Source organism: Telmatherina bonti (assembly GCF_933228915.1).
Source record: "Telmatherina bonti genome assembly, chromosome: 9".
In the NCBI taxonomy this organism is placed as follows: Eukaryota; Metazoa; Chordata; class Actinopteri; order Atheriniformes; family Telmatherinidae; genus Telmatherina; species Telmatherina bonti.
The window spans coordinates 38,394,173-38,414,281 of NC_136627.1; the positions used below are offsets into that span (position 1 = coordinate 38,394,173).

Genomic DNA, 20,109 nt, shown 5'->3' on the forward strand with positions numbered 1-20,109 from the left:
ACGAAGGAGGTTCCAAATTTACCAAATCTTTAGCCAGACGCTTAAGGAATAAACAACAACTTAATACTATTCACAAAATTAGAGAACCCAATTTAAAAATATTAGTTCATTCACCAGAGGAGATTGAAAAAGCATTTGAAGAATACTACACAAATCTCTATTCCCAACCTGCAGCAGCAGACGAAGAGACTATCAAATCATTCTTGGATTCACTGGAGCTTCCAAATATAGGTGAATCACAAAATGATTTGATTTGTGCATCGATTACTGACAAAGAATTAGAAAATGCCATCAAAAGAATGAAGTCTAATAAAGCCCCAGGAAGTGACGGGTTTCCCATAGAATGGTATAAGATCTTTAAAAAAAGAGTTAAACTCAATGTTGCTGGCATCACTCAGTCAGACACTTAAATATGGTATACCCCCTCCATCATGGAGAGAAGCCATTATTACTGTTATACATAAAGAGGGCAAAGACAAAGAATTTTGTGAAAAATATAGACCAATATCTATACTAAATTGTGATTACAAGATATACACATCAATTTTGTCCAATAGATTCCAGACGTTCATGTCAGGCTTTATCAAGGGGCGACAAACCCATGATAATATTAGGAGAACCCTACATGTAGTACAAGAAGCCCAAACAAAAAGGAAAATTGTATTCTGCTAAGCTTAGACGCGGAGAAAGCTTTCGACTGTGTCAGTTGGAGGTTTCTGTATCTTACTTTAGAAAAATTGGAATTTAATTCACAATCAATTAGATGTGTTAAAACGTTGTACCAAGACCCTATAGCTAGAATAAAAATAAACGGTAGCCTTTCAAACTGGTTTAAATTAGAAAGATCCACAAGACAAGGATGTAGTTTATCTCCCACCCTCTTTGCTATTTTTATTGAGCCTTTGGCACAAGCGATAAAACAAAATAAGGAAATTGAAGGAATCAAAATTAGTGATGTTGAACACAAAGTTGGTTTATTCGCAGATGATATATTAATGTGCTTGAAGCAACCAGATAAGGGTCTGCCAAAATTGATAAATCTACTGCAATATTACGGATATCTGTCAGGGTACAAATTAAACATTGGGAAAACACAGGTTCTGTCTTTAAATTTTACTCCATCTACAGAAATGAGACAGAAATACAATTTTAAATGGAACAAAAAGTCAATCCACTATTTGGGAATAAACATTTCAAGTGACCTTTCTAAATTGTATAAAATGAATTACAAAGCTTTGAATCAAAAACTGTACAAAGATATGGAAAAGTGGGAGGTATTATTGTTAGATTTAGGTGCAAGAATTGAAATTGTAAAAATGAATGTGCTGCCAAGAGTTCTATATCTATTTCAATCTTTGCCAGTGCCAATACCAATGCTACAGTTCGTGGAATGGAACAAAAAAATTTCAAGATTCATTTGGAATGGGGCTAGACCAAGAACCAAATATTCAACACTTCAAATTCCTAAAAAAGAGGGGGGATTGGCATTGCCAAACTTTGAAGAATATTTTTATGCTGCTCAACTCAGATCTGTTATCTATTGGTGTATTCCTGATTATTTTCCAAAGTGGAAACAAATAGAGTTAAATAATGAGTACAACGTGCAGGCAATGATTGCTAATAAAAATATGTTTAAAGAAAATGAAAACAAATTAGACTCTATCACCAAATTCACTCTGGAGGTCTGGTTCAAAATAGTCAAAAAATGTAAATTAGAGAAGCAAATACAGATATTTAGATGGATGGCTTATGATTCAAATTTCAAACCAGGAACTATGAACAGTAAATTTAAAGACTGGGCAAATAAGGGTTTAAATATATTTAACGCTTTTGTTAAAAAAGGTCAAATTTTAAGTTTTCAGAATTTACAAGAGAACTACAACTTAGATCACAAAGACTTCTACATGTACCTTCAGGTTAGAGATTTCTATCAGAAGGTAATTAAACCGGACCTCCCGGGTGAAACAAATAAACTTACGGAAATCCTCGATAATGGATATAAGAACAAAGGGGAAAAGGTGTTATCCAAATTGTATCAGGCATTGGTTTCCAATAGGAAGAACTCAACTCTTTATATAAGAGATAAATGGGAAAAAGAATTATCGGTAGAAATGAGTGATGAAGTATGGTATGATTTATGTGAAACTCAACTGACTACAACTAGTTCCAGAAATTGGAAAATATTTTGTTGGAAAAACATTGTACGATTTTTCATTACACCAAAGATCAAAAAGGCTTCATTATCGACACATCAGCCTTGCTGGAGGTTGTGTGGCGAACAGGATGTGGGACATGCACATATTTTTTGGCAGTGCACAAAAATAACACAGTTCTGGAATAATATTTGGGAGGAGTTGGGAAAAATACTTGGATACAAATTACCCATGTCATGTTCAACTCTGTACTTTGGATCTTTATCAGGAAAACAAATACCATGTAAAGACAAATATTTGATAAAAATATTGCTAGCAGCATCTTAAAAAGCTATCACAAGGAAATGGTGCAAAGAAGAGCCCCCAACAGTAAAAAATTGTAGAAGAAATTCACAACATGGAGAGACTTACATATATCTTGAGACTTCAACAACATGAATATGAAGATCGATGGGAAAAGTGGACAATGTATATTATGTCAACCAACACTGATTTGTAACTTTTTCTTTTGTTTGTTTTGTTTTGTTTTGGTGTTGTAAAATGTGCAAAATGTTACAATAAAATTTAAGTGAAAAAAAAAAAAAAAAAAGAATCTCTGAATGAACACTTCATGTTGTGGCTAGAATGTAAACCTCCTGGATGGATCAAAATGCTGGATAACCTAAACGGTTAGACATTCTTAAAAAATTAGACCTGTGACCCAAGGCTCCATGTTGGGCCCCTGGTTGGTAGCCTCTTCATGTGGAGTTCCACAAGGCTCCATGTTGGGCCCCTGGTTGGTAGCCTCTTCATGTGGAGTTCCACAAGGCTCCATGTTGGGCCCCTGGTTGGTAGCCTCTTCATGTGGAGTTCCACAAGGCTCCATGTTGGGCCCCTGGTTGGTAGCCTCTTCATGTGGAGTTCCACAAGGCTCCATGTTGGGCCCCTGGTTGGTAGCCTCTTCATGTGGAGTTCCACAAGGCTCCATGTTGGGCCCCTGGTTGGTAGGATCTACACGTGGGGTTCCCCAAGAGACATACAGAGACGCTGTAAATAGGAAACTTCTATAAACGTCACAAAATTACAAAAGACAAAAATTGCAAGCAACCCATTTCCAGACCTCATCAACCCATAAAGTCATACTAACAGAACAAAAACATAACGTGAGATGCTGAAACTGAGACTAATCAGGTTAGCTGGCAACAGGTCTGTAGCATGACTGGGAGCATTTCAGAGAGGCAGAGTCTCTCAGATGGAAAGATAGACAGAGCTTCACCAGTCTGAGACGAACTATATATATGAAATATAATACAGAGTATATGTCCGTGTTGGGGGAAGTATGAACCCAGGAAACGTTCCGCTGAGCTGAGCATCAGATGAGATCCTGCTGGGAGAAAAAAACTTTGCTCTTCACCACTGTCGCTTATTCCTGAAGCAATCGGGATGAGAAGACATTTTGACCCATGACTCTGGACCCCCCCTCAGTTTGGGAACCACTGTCTTAAAGCTCGTAACATATTCCATAAGAACAGAAAACTACGTTGTTTGGTCCGGTGTGTCACAGGAAACCTCATCCCGGATGGGGGGAGGACTAAATGTAGGTCAGAGTGTGTGTTACAAAGAGAACCCTTTAGAGTGATTGAACTGAGAAGACCGTGTGAACTTGGGACGTCAGAGGTGTAGAAGTTTGATGTGTCCGTTGACTTGTGTGTGTAAAAAGCCTAGTGACAACATTGTTGTGAAGTGGCTCGATACACATAAAGCTGAATGGAGGAAGAAGAGCGATGTGATGAAGAGTGGTGAAGATACGGTTCCCTGTGGTGCTCCGGAGGTCTCCGACATGGTGGAACTCGTCAAACGCTCAGAGATAAAACACTGATGCTCCAGCTTGTGTTCCGGCCATTTCATTGTAGAGGCGGGGGGGGCTTTGATGTGTGAGTGCCCAGGGGCCCCTCATCATCCTGCCAGCCTGGCCCCCTGCACCACACCCGGGGCCAGCATGAGACCCAGGAGTCTGTCACACTATCGGTGTCCTTTCCGCTCCATTGTTTGTGTCCGGCAGCTTCCACGATGCCCTGCGACCCTCTTGAAGAAAACAGGCTGTGTGTGAGCGCCACTGGGGCTGCTGGGTATTTATGGAAACGCACCAGCTCTGAATCACTTCCCACTTTGCTCTGCAACGCTGCTGTGTGTGTCTGTTGTGTGTGTGTGTGTGTGTGTTTGTGTGAGGTTATTTCTGGCAGCAGTGTGTTCTGAGCTGGCCAAACTGGAAACCAACAACTTGAACAACATCCGCTCCCAGTCCACCTCCTCTGATGTGTTTCCTTCATTTCAGAGGACGTCCCTCGGACTTCCATTCAGATCCTCGACACCCAGTCGGAGCTTCAAGACCTTTTCATGGAAACCAGCTAAACTTCCGCTGGTTGGTTGTAGCCTGAAACTGCAACTCTGGCGAAGCTGCTTTGCTTATGGACATTTAATTGGATGACGTTTGCAGCCGTCGTCTTCTTGGTTGGGACCACCTCCTGGTACCACCTCCTGGTACCACCTCCTGGTACCAGCTCGTCCTCTTCAGGTTTACAGAAACTCCTGAAGCAGATTTAATGATTAAAGGTTTCCTGTGAATCATTAGGTCGTCACAAAGCTGATCTCTGCTCGGTAATGCCGACCGTCTGTTAATGTTTGAAGACTTTATGAGTTTTTCTTCCTGTTTTCTGTCCAGGCATCTCCTGCTGCTTTATGGCTGGAGGGAATCTCACCTCATGTTCAGTCGCTAACTCTGAGGTCGGTTCGGTTCTTCATTTAGTCCCAGAAGACGTTCTGATGTTCCATTGGTTGATTCAACCTCAGATTAACCTTAATATTAAAGAAGAAATCTTCCGTCTCTCTATTTATTACCTGTGGTTGTAAATCTGGACCCAGTGGAAACTTACTGATGGCTTCCAGCTAATCAGAAGGGAGCACTCCCTGTTGCCATGGTGCCAAGTCAGACGATGGATTACCGATCAGACTTTGTCCTGCTGAGCTCTCGGTGTTGGACGTGAATGAGGTTTGACAATAAAGCGAGGTGTGTAAAGGGGCTGTTTGGTGTGTCCACACACAAACACACAGCAGGTGTGTGTTTGTGTGTGGACACACCTTCACACACCTGTCCTGCTGGAAAATCCCCATTAAACACGACGTGGACGCTCTGAGAAGACGTCCAACAGACGAAGGTCAGATACGAACCCTCCGTCTGTGGTTTAGACAAACCAGTTACCCAGTTTGTGATTTTCTACATCAAACTGGGAATGATGGGAGATTTTACTGGAAACTTCATGTCATCTGTGACCTGAGGTGAACCAGGCTTGCTTCCTGGAGGCGGCGGATGTGTTGCTATGGCGACCAGCTGCTGTTCAAGGTGTCAGAGCTGGTGAAGATGGAACAGAGTTAACCCTTCACATCTGTTCTCACCAGTTTACACTAAACTACTTCTGGTCTTTTTAAAAAAAATGCATTTTTATTTTATTTATTGATCAATTTGATTATTAACAATTGTTCTGTTCGGATGTAAATGGAGACAGGCTGTAGTACCAGCATTCACCCACCAGAGGGTGCAGCTGACAGATCTTTGATTGACGGCTCTCTCCACCCTCCCTCCACAGGTTCCTCCCTCCCCGCCCCCCCTCCCCCGGCTCGATCATGCCCATCCTCAAGAACCTCCCAGTCCGCTTGAAAGGCGGTCCGACTTTAGACAACGCCCTCTTCATCCGCAGGATGAGTCTCAACATCACACCCCGCCACAACCCCTTCGAAAACGACGATGACGGTGTCCATGGCAATGGCAGCCATGGCCACCACTGGTCACCCGGCAGCTCCCTGCTGGATGGCGATGCGCCCCGTGACCGCAACCCTTTCGAAGATGAGGAGGACGAGAACGAGGCCAACGAGGGGAAGAAGGGAGGCGGAGGACGAGCTTCGGGGAAGGGTTCCTTCACCTTCAAGTCGCCACTGAAGAGCTTAGACAAGCTGAGGAAGAACCTGAGAATGTCGGGGAGGAGCAAGGACAGCGGCACGCCGTCGCCCCAGGGATCCATGCAGGGAACGCCGTCACCTTCACAGAAGAAGAGGAGGGGACGGAGGAGCTCTGAGGGAAGTCTGCTCAGGTAGGTGGGGGTGATGGGAAGAGGGCTGAACCTATGACCTGACGGTTCCGGTTCGCCAGAAATGCTGCTGTGAAAGCGGGACTCCTTATTGGTTGGAAGGGAAAACGTGACCATGACAAAGTACAAGATGTTTTTACAGGTGTTGCTGAAGTAGCCAGACATTAAAGGCTTTGGTTCAGAAAGACTGGTTTCATCTGTGGTTTGTCTTCCAGGTTTGCTGGGAAATATCGCGACTCCCTCAGCTCCCGTAAGGATTCGCTCACCAACAGCGAACTGAACGGTTTGGAGAACGACGGCGACTCCGTCAGCCTTCGCTTGTCCCTCAAGAAGATGATGAACCTGGGGAAGCTGAAAAGGGAGTCAATGGCCGACCGCTCGTCACAGGGCCCAGAGGACCAGCCGGTGCAGGAGGAGGTGGTGGAGGAGGTCAAACCCAGAGAGCCTCTGTCAGGTAAGAGAACTACACCTGGATCTGGATGCTGTTATCGATTTCAGGCTCTGTATGCGTCTTAAACACATGGCCACTGTGCAAAAGTGGTCAATTCTATCAAATAAATTGTCACATGTGGAGGTAATCAGTTGGGATAAAATGATACCAATCAGGTACTTGGAGGGACGCCGTTGGGATAAAATGGTACCTATCAGGTACTTGGAGGAACTCGTTGGGATAAAATGGTACCTGTCAGGTACTTGGAGGGACTTGGTTGGGATGAAATGTGTTGAAAATGCTGCTTGTGTCGCGGTAAATCAGATTATGATGCAGTTCCCGTCTGCAGGTATTTTCCATCCAGTTTGTTGTCATACCACACAGCTGACCTTATCAGCGCCTGTCCACCGTCTGCAGGACGCTGACAGTGACCGGCAGAAAGACTGGGACTCGGTGAAGGTGACAGAGTTACGGGGAGATCCTGGAATTCTCCCAGTTTCCACTCAGGCGCTGATATCTGATTGGGAAGTGTTCCTGTTTCCTCATTAGGAGCTCTCTTGGTTTAATCGCTGGCCTTACTGAGACCAGTTGTCCTTGTGGGAGGTTATTGGGACTGAAACCTGGTCCTGATGAGGCCGGAAAGTCCTTCCTGGTCCATGTTAGATTGTGAATCGGGGCTTGGTTGACTCGAGGTTACTCTCCCGTCTGGTGTGTGTGATACTGTAAACATGTGGAAACTCTATTGTTTACTCTGCTGGTCTTAATAAACGATTAGAGTCCCTCCACACCCTTGTTTACATGTTCACACTGTTATTCTGCTCCATCAGAACTGTTGTTTACGTTGTTATTTCAGTCTGTTGATCATTTAGCTTGAAATAATCAGAAATTTTCATATTTCTGCTAAATGGGACGGAACCTGCTGGATCTTTTTTTTTTATCTAGATTTTTCTTCTGTACAGTTTCTGCCACCGTGCTGACATATGCCAAGCTAACAGTTAGCGTCACAGCTAACAGTTAGCCTCGCAGCTAACAGTTAGCCTCACTGCTAACAGTTAGCCTAACTGCCAACAGTTCTGCAGCCATACGGCCTTTATCCAAAGCAACCCACATCTGAGAAGTGATCTGTTAACAAAACATCATGATCCTGGCTGGTGGAAGAACCCAGAGAGAACCCGGAGAACCCGAGGGAAAAGCTGGAGAGAGACCCCAGAGAGAAGCCCTGCATTCATGCTAACTCCACGCAGAAAGACGGATGCTACCTGGAGAACGTTTCTGCACGGCGGCGTCTTTGTGGGTTCTAGTCGGACCGTGAAGTCCTGCAGGCTCAGATGAGGGCTTGTTTTCAGCACATCAGCAGGTCGGATTCCACTCAGGCGTGTGATGATGGTGATGAAGATGATGCTGGTACAAACAGCTCTGACACCTCTAATCCTGTTTATCAGTGAAACAAAGCGACTCTGTCTGCTGCCAGACTCTGGTCCAGATCTTCTACTGCTGCGTGTTTAATCTGGTCTCTGCAGAAAGATGACACACGTGTCAGAGTCATCATACGTGTTACAGAGTAAATTCACCTGGAACACAGTGGTAAGACGTAACGATTCTCCTACCACCGCCTACATTTGAAGGAATCCCTGCAGACTGAACTCAGCAGGACTCGCTGTTTGGCGGCTGATCGCTGTTGTCATGCGTTCTGAAGAGAAGCGAGCCGAGTTGAGGCCCAGCATGCTGCAGGTGAGCAGTGCTGCTGCGTGGACCTGCCTGGTCCTGCAAACCCCCCATTCAGAGGACAATACAGAGTCAACGCTGCCTCAGACCTCCTCCCAGATGGATGTTTTCTGCATGATCAGACTGATAAACCATAAACTCTGAGAGAATGAAGTGAGAAAAGATTTAGTGGTAAACATTTGTCTTCTCTCCACAGTTTGGTTACAACACATCCAAACAAGCAGTGCTGATGTCTATCCGGAACCTTCCGTCCGTGCTAGAAACAGCTGGAGTCTTTTAAGGCTCAGCGGACCAATGCAGAGAACACTCCTGTTGTGAAATCAGATATTTGTGTGTTGGTTCAGAGGATCTGACCCGTATGTGTGTGGGTCTGTTTGCTGATACAGAACAACCCATCATCACCACTGCTAAGTTCAGTCCTGCACCATCTGCAACCCCAAACCAGGAGAAGATCACCAGCATGGCGCCTTGTCCCCAGTTTACAGAGTCTCCTTCAAATTCCTGAATCGGTTGATGATTTAATGTTCTATAGTTGATGGAAGTTATAAAATCTGCATAGGCTGGTATTCAGGAACGTTTTCTAGAATTTTCTCAAATTTTAGATTAACAACAGATTCCTTATTTTTTTTCAAACTGGTTAAAAAAAGTGGAAAACAACTCTTAATTAAAACAGTAATTCTTGATGAAGCGTCGCCGGTCTGATCGGAGTCCAGCAGCTTCTATTGTAGCAGTCATTCGTTTTTACTTTCTTAGTGCCTGGGTTGGGACATAAAATCACTACCGAAGGTCAAAACATGTTTTTGCATGGTTACCATGGTAACTCGTCCATATTAGCAGCTTGCACATCCAAGACTAACATGACTAGCATGTTGCAGAACGTGACTAGTGTGTTGCAGAACGTGACTAGAGTGTTGCAGAACGTGACTAGAGTGTTGCAGAACGTGGCTAGAGTGTTGCAGAGCGTGGCTAGCGTGTTGCAGAGCGTGGCTAGCGTGTTGCAGAGCGTGGCTAGCGTGTTGCAGAGCGTGGCTAGCGTGTTGCAGAGCGTGGCTAGCGTGTTGCAGAGCGTGGCTAGCGTGTTGCAGAGCGTGGCTAGCGTGTTGCAGAGCGTGGCTAGCGTGTTGCAGAGCGTGGCTAGCGTGTTGCAGAGCGTGGCTAGCGTGTTGCAGAGCGTGGCTAGCGTGTTGCAGAGCGTGACTAGAGTGTTGCAGAACGTGACTAGAGTGTTGCAGAACGTGACTAGAGTGTTGCAGAACGTGACTAGAGTGTTGCAGAACGTGACTAGAGTGTTGCAGAACGTGACTAGTGTTGCAGAACGTGACTAGTGTTGCAGAGCGTGACTAGAGTGTTGCAGAGCGTGACTAGAGTGTTGCAGAGCGTGACTAGCGTGTTGCAGAGCGTGACTAGCGTGTTGCAGAACGTGACTAGCGTGTTGCAGAACGTGACTAGCGTGTTGCAGAACGTGACTAGCGTGTTGCAGAGCATGTCTAGCGTGTTGTAGAGGGTGACTAGCGTGTGGCAAGGCATGACTAGCGTGTTACAGAGCGTGACTAGCGTGTTGCAGAGCGTGGCTAGCGTGTTGCAGAGCGTGGCTAGCGTGTTGCAGAGCGTGGCTAGCGTGTTGCAGAGCGTGGCTAGCGTGTTGCAGAGCGTGACTAGAGTGTTGCAGAACGTGACTAGAGTGTTGCAGAACGTGACTAGAGTGTTGCAGAACGTGACTAGAGTGTTGCAGAACGTGACTAGAGTGTTGCAGAACGTGACTAGAGTGTTGCAGAACGTGACTAGAGTGTTGCAGAACGTGACTAGAGTGTTGCAGAACGTGACTAGAGTGTTGCAGAACGTGACTAGAGTGTTGCAGAACGTGACTGCCATGTTGCAGAACGTGACTAGCGTGTTGCAGAACGTGACTAGCGTGTTGCAGAACGTGACTAGCGTGTTGCAGAACGTGACTAGCGTGTTGCAGAGCATGTCTAGCGTGTTGTAGAGGGTGACTAGCGTGTGGCAAGGCATGACTAGCGTGTTACAGTGTGACTAGTGTGTTGCAGAACGTGACTAGAGTGTTGCAGAACGTGACTAGAGTGTTGCAGAACGTGACTAGAGTGTTGCAGAACGTGACTAGAGTGTTGCAGAGCATGACTAGCGTGTTGCAGAACGTGACTAGCGTGTTGCAGAACGTGACTAGCGTGTTGCAGAACGTGACTAGTGTGTTGCAGAGCGTGTCTAGCGTGTTGTAGAGGGTGACTAGCGTGTGGCAAGGCATGACTAGCGTGTTACAGAGTGTGACTAGTGTGTTGCATAGCATGACTAGCATGTTGCAGAGCGTGACTAGCGTGTTGCAGAGCGTGGCTAGCGTGTTGCAGTGCGTGGCTAGCGTGTTGCAGAACGTGACTAGAGTGTTGCAGAACGTGACTAGTGTTGCAGAACGTGACTAGAGTGTTGCAGAACGTGACTAGTGTTGCAGAACGTGACTAGTGTGTTGCAGAGCATGTCTAGCGTGTTGTAGAGGGTGACTAGCGTGTGGCAAGGCATGACTAGCGTGTTACAGAGTGTGACTAGTGTGTTGCAGAGCGTGGCTAGTGTGTTGCAGAACGTGACTAGAGTGTTGCAGAACGTGACTAGAGTGTTGCAGAACGTGACTAGAGTGTTGCAGAGCATGACTGCCGTGTTGCAGAGCATGACTGCCGTGTTGCAGAACGTGGCTAGCGTGTTGCAGAGCATGTCTAGCGTGTTGTAGAGGGTGACTAGCGTGTGGCAAGGCATGACTAGCGTGTTACAGAGTGTGACTAGTGTGTTGCATAGCATGACTAGCATGTGGCAGAGTGTGACTAGCGTGTTGCAGAGTGTGGCTAGTGTGTTGCAGAGCGTGGCTAGTGTGTTGCAGAGCGTGGCTAGAGTGTTGCAGAACGTGACTAGAGTGTTGCAGAACGTGACTAGTGTTGCAGAGCGTGACTGCCGTGTTGCAGAGCGTGACTGCCGTGTTGCAGAGCGTGACTAGCATGTTGCAGAGCATGACTAGCGTGTTGCAGAACGTGACTAGCGTGTTGCAGAACGTGACTAGCGTGTTGCAGAACGTGACTAGCGTGTTGCAGAACGTGACTAGCGTGTTGCAGAGCATGTCTAGCGTGTTGTAGAGGGTGACTAGCGTGTGGCAAGGCATGACTAGCGTGTTACAGAGCGTGACTAGCGTGTTGCAGAGCGTGGCTAGTGTGTTGCAGAGCGTGGCTAGTGTGTTGCAGAGCGTGGCTAGTGTGTTGCAGAGCGTGGCTAGTGTGTTGCAGAACGTGACTAGAGTGTTGCAGAACGTGACTAGAGTGTTGCAGAACGTGACTAGAGTGTTGCAGAACGTGACTAGAGTTGCAGAACGTGACTAGAGTGTTGCAGAACGTGACTGCCGTGTTGCAGAGCATGACTGCCATGTTGCAGAGCATGACTAGCGTGTTGCAGAACGTGACTAGCGTGTTGCAGAACGTGACTAGCGTGTTGCAGAACGTGACTAGCGTGTTGCAGAACGTGACTAGCGTGTTGCAGAGCATGTCTAGCGTGTTGTAGAGGGTGACTAGCGTGTGGCAAGGCATGACTAGCGTGTTACAGTGTGACTAGTGTGTTGCAGAGCGTGGCTAGTGTGTTGCAGAACGTGACTAGAGTGTTGCAGAACGTGACTAGAGTGTTGCAGAACGTGACTAGAGTGTTGCAGAACGTGACTAGAGTGTTGCAGAACGTGACTAGAGTGTTGCAGAACGTGACTAGTGTTGCAGAACGTGACTAGTGTTGCAGAACGTGACTAGTGTTGCAGAACGTGACTAGAGTGTTGCAGAACGTGACTAGCGTGTTGCCGAGCGTGACTAGCGTGTTGCAGAGCGTGACTAGCGTGTTGCAGAACGTGACTAGCGTGTTGCAGAACGTGACTAGCGTGTTGCAGAGCATGACTAGCGTGTTGTAGAGGGTGACTAGCGTGTGGCAAGGCATGACTAGCGTGTTACAGAACGTGACTAGAGTGTTGCATAGCATAACTAGCATGTTGCAGATTGTGGTTAGTGTGTTGCAGAGCGTGGCTAGCGTGTTGCAGAGCGTGGCTAGCGTGTTGCAGAGCGTGGCTAGCGTGTTGCAGAGCGTGGCTAGCGTGTTGCAGAGCATGACTGGCGTGTTGCAGAACATGACTGGCGTGTTGCAGAGCGTGGCTAGCGTGTTGCAGAGCGTGGCTAGCGTGTTGCAGAGCGTGGCTAGCGTGTTGCAGAGCGTGGCTAGCGTGTTGCAGAGCGTGGCTAGCGTGTTGCAGAGCGTGGCTAGCGTGTTGCAGAGCGTGGCTAGTGTGTTGCAGAGCGTGGCTAGTGTTGCAGAACGTGACTAGTGTTGCAGAACGTGACTAGAGTGTTGCAGAACGTGACTAGAGTGTTGCAGAACGTGACTAGAGTGTTGCAGAAAGTGACTGCCGTGTTGCAGAGCGTGACTGCCGTGTTGCAGAGCGTGACTAGCGTGTTGCAGAACGTGACTAGTGTGTTGCAGAGCATGTCTAGCGTGTTGTAGAGGGTGACTAGCGTGTGGCAAGGCATGACTAGCGTGTTACAGAGTGTGACTAGTGTGTTGCAGAGCGTGGCTAGTGTGTTGCAGAACGTGACTAGAGTGTTGCAGAACGTGACTAGAGTGTTGCAGAACGTGACTAGAGTGTTGCAGAACGTGACTAGAGTGTTGCAGAGCATGACTGCCGTGTTGCAGAACGTGACTAGCATGTTGCAGAACGTGACTAGCGTGTTGCAGAACGTGACTAGCGTGTTGCAGAGCATGTCTAGCGTGTTGTAGAGGGTGACTAGCGTGTGGCAAGGCATGACTAGCGTGTTACAGAGTGTGACTAGTGTGTTGCATAGCATGACTAGCATGTTGCAGAGTGTGACTAGCGTGTTGCAGAGTGTGACTAGCGTGTTGCAGAGTGTGACTAGCGTGTTGCAGAGTGTGGCTAGTGTGTTGCAGAGCGTGGCTAGTGTGTTGCAGAGCGTGACTAGCGTGTTGCAGAACGTGACTAGCGTGTTGCAGAACGTGACTAGCGTGTTGCAGAACGTGACTAGCGTGTTGCAGAGCGTGACTAGCGTGTTGCAGAGGGTGACTAGCGTGTGGCAAGGCATGACTAGCGTGTTGTAGAGGGTGACTAGCGTGTGGCAAGGCATGACTAGCGTGTTACAGAGTGTGACTAGTGTGTTGCATAGCATGACTAGCGTGTTGCAGAGCGTGACTAGCGTGTTGCAGAGCGTGGCTAGCGTGTTGCAGAGCGTGGCTACCGTGTTGCAGAGCATGACTAGCGTGTTGCAGAGAAAACCTAGCGTGTTGTAAAAAGTGACTAGCGTGTTGCAGAATGTGTTTAGCGTGTTGCAGAATGTGACTAGCGTGTTACAGAACATGACTACATGACTAGCATGTTTTAGAACGTGACTAGCGTGTTGCAGAGCGTGACTAGTGTGTTGCAGAGCGTGACTAGTGTGTTGCAGAGCGTGACTAGCGTGTTGCAGAACTTGACTAGCGTGTTGCAGAAGGTGACTAGTGTGTTGCAGAACATGACTAGCGTGTTGCAGAGGGTGACTAGCGTGTTGCAGAACGTGACGTGGTTCAGAAGATGACCAGCGTGTTGCAGAAAATGACTGGCGTGTTGCAGAACATGACTAGGGTGTTGCAGAACATGATTACATGACTAGCATGTTTCAGAATGTGACATGTTGCAGAGCATGACTAGCGTGTGGGATTTACCATGACCAGATCTGTTTGCCTCATCCTACTCTGAAACCTGGACCAGTTGACCAGCCAGACCCTGGTCCACATCTCCAGCCGGAAAGCCGTAGTGCAGTTCAGGACTGCAGTGTCGGTTCCGTCAGACTCAGATAAGAGGTTCACATTCAGGACTGTCAGAACCACATCCTGTACCGGTCCGCCAGCTGACAGGTCTGAGGAGCCGGGACCGTCTCTGAGCTGCTATCTGCAGTCGGCGGACTTCCTGTCAGGGACCGCAGTCGAGTCTGAAGCAGAATCATGGAACATGTCACATCCTGGTTCTGCAGGAAACGGCTTCAATTCAGCTTTATTTTTACACAACAGGTTAACGACAGGCAGGACCAGGACCGGAAAGAAACCTGGTCAAGAAAACTCCGGTTTTTCTGTTAAACCTGGGTTCAGAGAGGAGGAGGACATGATCCTGGACCAGTTCTTCCTGCAGATTATTCATGTCTGAGTCTGAAGAGGAATAAAACTGAGTCGTTTGTGTGGAATCAGAAGAAGTTCTGGATTTGGACCTCCAGGCGGATTGAATCCCCTCTACCCGACTGAATCACAGACCACCAGCAGGGATCCTCGGTTCCAGTCCCGGAGGGTCGGGGTCCTGATTTGCTGCCTCAGCAATCAGCGGCATACTCTTAGCTCCGCCTCCAGCACGACGCGGCGGCATCTGCATCCACCCGCCGTCTGGTCCAGGTCCGGGTCTATTTCAGCCTCAGATCAGTGGAAAGTGTGAGCATCTTCCCTCTACAGGATCTTTGGTTCAGCAGGAGTCTTCCATGTCGGCCAGAAACAGCTGATCTGTCATGTGACCCGCTTGTTTCCCTCTGAACGCCTGCGGAGCAGAAAGATGTGAGTTCCAGCCTGTACACGCTCGCACAATGCTGCTACTGTTCACGCACACGCATGGCAAGGGCTGCACTTCCCGTCCAGGTGTGTACAGGCAGGTAGATGTTCTGACTCAGCACCTTCTTGGGTTTCACTCAGAGTTCAGCCAGTTCAGCAAACTGGAGCCGTGAGGCGTTCAGGGACCCAGGAGACTCGGGAGGGTCGGGCGCTCTGCTCAGCTGCAAACCCCAAAACCTCCACCTGCTCCGGCAAACGGAGAGTTGTGATTGGTTCACCTCAGGGAGGAGGTGACGATGGTGATGCTGGTATGAAGAAGAGGGTGTGGTGGGCGGGGCTAAATGCCTCCAGCTGGAACAGATTTCCTGTTGGGTCTGAAAGGAAACAATGAGAGCAGTGTGTATGTGTGTGTGTGTGTGTGTGTGTGTGTGTGTGTGTGTGTGTGTGTGAGAGGATGCCGTGATGTATGGCATGTTTAACATGCAGTGTGTGTGTGTGTGTGTGTGTGTGTGTGAGAGGATGCCGTGATGTATGGCATGTTTAACATGCAGTGTGTGTGTGTGTGTGTGTGTGTGTGTGTGAGGAAGCCGTGTCTCTGATGTCCCGCGCTGTTCAGGCGCTGGAACCAGGAGGAAAGACACCAGAATGGTCCTGCAGCAGGACCAGTTCCAGGCCAGACCCCCTTCATAGTCCTGGTTCAGGTCTGAGTTCAGGTGTCAGTAAGAACAAACAATACTCTCCTACCGAGGGAGGCGGTTACCGGGGCAACCAGAGACATCAGCACGTTGCCCTGGTAACCGCGTCTCCCGGTAAGTGAATGTTGTCATGTGCCTTCTCACACACCTGTTTGTTTGTTTTATTTGTTTGTTTGTTTGTTTGTTTTGGTAACGTTTGTGCTGACCTCTGTGCTGCGTTCAGTGTCAGGAGGAAAGTATGGGATGAATGAAAACTGATTGGATTTAAAGACTCTGATGAACAAAATGTTTTCAGTTTCCTCCCAAAGCCGCTGAGTGAGTGAGTGAGTGAGTGAGTGAGTGAGTGAGTGAGTGAGTGAGTGAGTGTGTGTGTGTGTGTGTGTGTGTGTGTGTGTGTGTGTGTGTGTGTGTGTGTGTGATCACCTCTTCCTCTGAGGATGATGAAAACATCTGGACGGCTTCACTTTCAGCAAGTCGTTCGTTCTACAGAAGATTTCATTTCCTGTTTGTGCTGCTGTGTTTTTCCCCATGATGAAGATGATGATGATGATGATGCTGCGCACACACACACACACACACACACACACACACACACACACACACACACACACACACACACACACACACACGGTCCCGTGGGACCCGGTGTGGTTCTGTTCAGGAGTGACGACTGTCTGGATGATGTCATCATCTGATGACATCACTGCCTGACAGAAAGAACCTCCCCGTATGACATCAGAGCAGCCTGGAGGATCACGCGGTGGTGGGCGGAGCCTAACCCCTCATCATCATCATCATCATCATCGTTTTTGATGATTAAATTCATGTTTTTTCCTGATGAAACATCTGAACACTGCTCCTCCTCCTCTTCCTCCTGCTCCTCCTCCTCTTCCTCCTGCTCCTCCTCCTCTTCCTCCTGCTCCTCCTCCTCTTCCTCCTGCTCCTCCTCCTCTTCCTCCTGCTCCTCCTCCTCTTCCTCCTGCTCCTCCTCCTCTTCCTCCTGCTCCTCCTCCTGCTCCTACTCCTCTTCCTCCTGCTCCTCCTCCTCTTCCTCCTGCTCCTCCTCCTCTTCCTCCTGCTCCTACTCCTCTTCCTCCTGCTGCTCCTCCTCTTCCTCCTGCTCCTCCTCCTCTTCCTCCTGCTCCTCCTCCTCCTCCTCCTCTTCCTCCTGCTCCTCCTCCTCTTCATCCTGCTCCTCCTCCTCTTCCTCCTGCTCCTACTCCTCTTCCTCCTGCTCCTCCTCCTCTTCCTCCTGCTCCTCCTCCTCTTCCTCCTCTTCCTCCTGCTCCTCCTCCTCTTCCTCCTGCTCCTACTCCTCTTCCTCCTGCTGCTCCTCCTCTTCCTCCTGCTCCTCCTCCTCTTCCTCCTGCTCCTCCTCCTCCTCTTCCTCCTGCTCCTCCTCCTCTTCCTCCTGCTCCTCCTCCTCTTCCTCCTCCTCTTCCTCCTGCTCCTCCTCCTCCTCCTCCTCTTCCTCCTGCTCCTCCTCCTCTTCCTCCTGCTCCTCCTCCTCTTCCTCCTGCTCCTCCTCCTCTTCCTCCTGCTCCTACTCCTCTTCCTCCTGCTCCTCCTCCTCTTCCTCCTGCTCCTACTCCTCTTCATCCTTCTCCTCCTCCTGCTCCTCCTCCTCTTCCTCCTGCTCCTCCTCCTCTTCATCCTGCTCCTCCTCCTGCTCCTCCTCCTCTTCCTCCCGCTCCTCCTCCTCTTCCTCCTGCTCCTCCTCCTCTTCCTCCTGCTCCTCCTCCTCTTCATCCTGCTCCTACTCCTCTTCATCCTTCTCCTCCTCCTGCTCCTCCTCCTCTTCCTCCTGCTCCTCCTCCTCTTCATCCTGCTCCTCCTCCTGCTCCTCCTCCTCTTCCTCCTGCTCCTCCTCCTCTTCCTCCTGCTCCTCCTCCTCTTCATCCTGCTCCTCCTCCTCTTCCTCCTGCTCCTACTCCTCTTCATCCTGCTCCTACTCCTCTTCATCCTTCTCCTCCTCCTCTTCCTCCTGCTCCTACTCCTCTTCCTCCTGCTCCTCCTCCTCTTCCTCCTGCTCCTCCTCCTCTTCATCCTGCTCCTCCTCCTCTTCCTCCTGCTCCTCCTCCTCTTCCTCCTGCTCCTACTCCTCTTCATCCTCCTCCTCCTCCTCTTCCTCCTGCTCCTCCTCCTCTTCCTCCTGCTCCTCCTCCTCTTCCTCCTGCTCCTACTCCTCTTCATCCTGCTCCTCCTCCTCTTCCTCCTGCTCCTCCTCCTCTTCCTCCTGCTCCTCCTCCTCTTCATCCTGCTCCTCCTCCTCTTCCTCCTGCTCCTACTCTCTTCCTCCTGCTCCTCCTCCTCTTCCTCCTGGCCTCCTACTCCTCTTCCTCCTGCTCCTCCTCCTCTTCCTCCTGCTCCTACTCCTCTTCCTCCTGCTCCTCCTCCTCTTCCTCCTGCTCCTCCTCCCTCTTCATCCTGCTCCTACTCCTCTTCATCCTGCTCCTACTCCTCTTCCTCCTGCTCCTCCTCCTCTTCCTCCTGCTCCTCCTCCTCTTCCTCCTGGCTCTCCTCCTCTTCTCCTGCTCCTACTCCTCTTCCTCCTGCTCCTCCTCCTCTTCCTCCTGCTCCTCCTCCTCTTCATCCTGCTCCTCCTCCTCTTCCCTCCTCCTCCTCCTACTCCTCTTCCTCCTGCTCCTACTGCTCTTCCTCCTGCTCCTCCTCCTCTTCCTCCTGCTCCTCCTCCTCTTCCTCCTCCTGCTCCTCCTCCTCTTCATCCTTCTCCTCCTCCTCTTCATCCTTCTCTCCTCCTCCTCTTCCTCCTGCTCCTCCTCCTCTTCATCCTTCTCCTCCTCCTGCTCCTCCTCCTCTTCCTCCTGCTCCTCCTCCTCTTCCTCCTGCTCCTACTCCTCTTCATCCTCCTCCTCCTGCTCCTCCTCCTCTTCATCCTGCTCCTACTCTCTCTTCATCCTCCTGCTCCTGCTCCTCCTCCTCTTCCTCCTGCTCCTACTCCTCTTCATCCTGCTCCTCCTCCTCTTCCTCCTGCTTCCTACTCCTCCTCATCCTTCTCCTCCTCCTGCTCCTCCTCCTCTTCATACCTCCTCCTCCTGCTCCTCCTCCTGCTCCTACTCCTCTTCCTCCTGCTCCTCCTCCTCTTCCTCTTGCTCCTACTCCTCTTCCTCCTGCTCCTCCTCCTCTTCATCCTGCTCCTCCTCCCTCTTCCTCCTGCTCTTCCTCCTCTTCATCCTGCTCCTACTCCTCTTCCTCCTGCTCCTCCTCCTCTTCCTCCTGCTCCTCCTCCTCTTCCTCCTGCTCCTACTCCTCTTCCTCCTGCTCCTCCTCCTCTTCATCCTGCTCCTCCTCCTCTTCCTCCTGCTCCTACTCCTCTTCCTCCTCCTCTTCCTCCTGCTCCTCCTCCTCTTCATCCTGCTCCTACTCCTCTTCCTCCTGCTCCTCCTCCTCTTCATCCTGCTCCTCCTCCTCTTCCTCCTGCTCCTACTCCTCTTCCTCCTGCTCCTCCTCCTCTTCCTCCTGCTCCTACTCCTCTTCCTCCTGCTCCTCCTCCTCTTCCTCCTGCTCCTCCTCCTCTTCCTCCTGCTCCTACTCCTCTTCCTCCTGCTCCTCCTCCTCTTCATCCTGCTCCTCCTCCTCTTCCTCCTGCTCCTACTCCTCTCCTCCTGCTCCTACTCCTCTTCCTCCTGCTCCTCCTCCTCTTCATCCTGCTCCTCCTCCTCTTCCTCCTGCTCCTCCTCCTCTTCCTCCTGCTCCTCCTCCTCTTCCTCTTGCTCCTACTCCTCTTCATCCTGCTCCTCCTCCTCTTCATCCTGCTCCTACTCCTCTTCCTCCTGCTCCTCCTCCTCTTCCTCCTGCTCTTCCTCCTCTTCATCCTTCTCCTCCTCCTGCTCCTCCTCCTCTTCCTCCTGCTCCTCCTCCTCTTCATCCTGCTCCTACTCCTCTTCCTCCTGCTCTTCCTCCTCTTCATCCTTCTCCTCCTCTGCTCCTCCTCCTCTTCCTCCTGCTCCTCCTCCTCTTCATCCTGCTCCTCCTCCTCTTCCTCCTGGCTCCTCCTCCTCTTCCTCCTGCTCCTACTCCTCTTCCTCCTGCTCCTCCTCCTCTTCCTCCTGCTCCTCCTCCTCTTCATCCTGCTCCTCCTCCTCTTCCTCCTGCTCCTCCTCCTCTTCATCCTGCTCCTCCTCCTCTTCCTCCTGCTCCTCCTCCTCTTCCTCCTGCTCCTCCTCCTCTTCATCCTGCTCCTCCTCCTCTTCCTCCTGCTCACTCCTCCTCTTCCTCCTGCTCCTCCTCCTCTTCTCTTGCTCCTACTCCTCTTCATCCTGCTCCTCCTCCTCTTCATCCTGCTCCTACTCCTCTTCCTCCTGCTCCTCCTCCTCTTCCTCCTGCTCTTCCTCCTCTTCATCCTTCTCCTCCTCCTGCTCCTC

The 20,109-nt window shown here is 49.7% G+C and overlaps 1 protein-coding gene across 1 annotated transcript in view; it reads left to right on the top strand.

The window, feature by feature from the left end:
* The window catches only part of LOC306760509 (exocyst complex component 3-like protein 2), a 63,023-nt gene that overhangs the window by 36,515 nt on the left and 6,399 nt on the right, over positions 1-20,109 (top strand). Inside the window, 2 exon segments of the mRNA XM_079246380.1 lie at positions 5,777-6,277; positions 6,490-6,728. Coding sequence (XP_079102506.1) covers positions 5,814-6,277; positions 6,490-6,728 — 703 coding nt within the window. The 5' untranslated portion in view covers positions 5,777-5,813.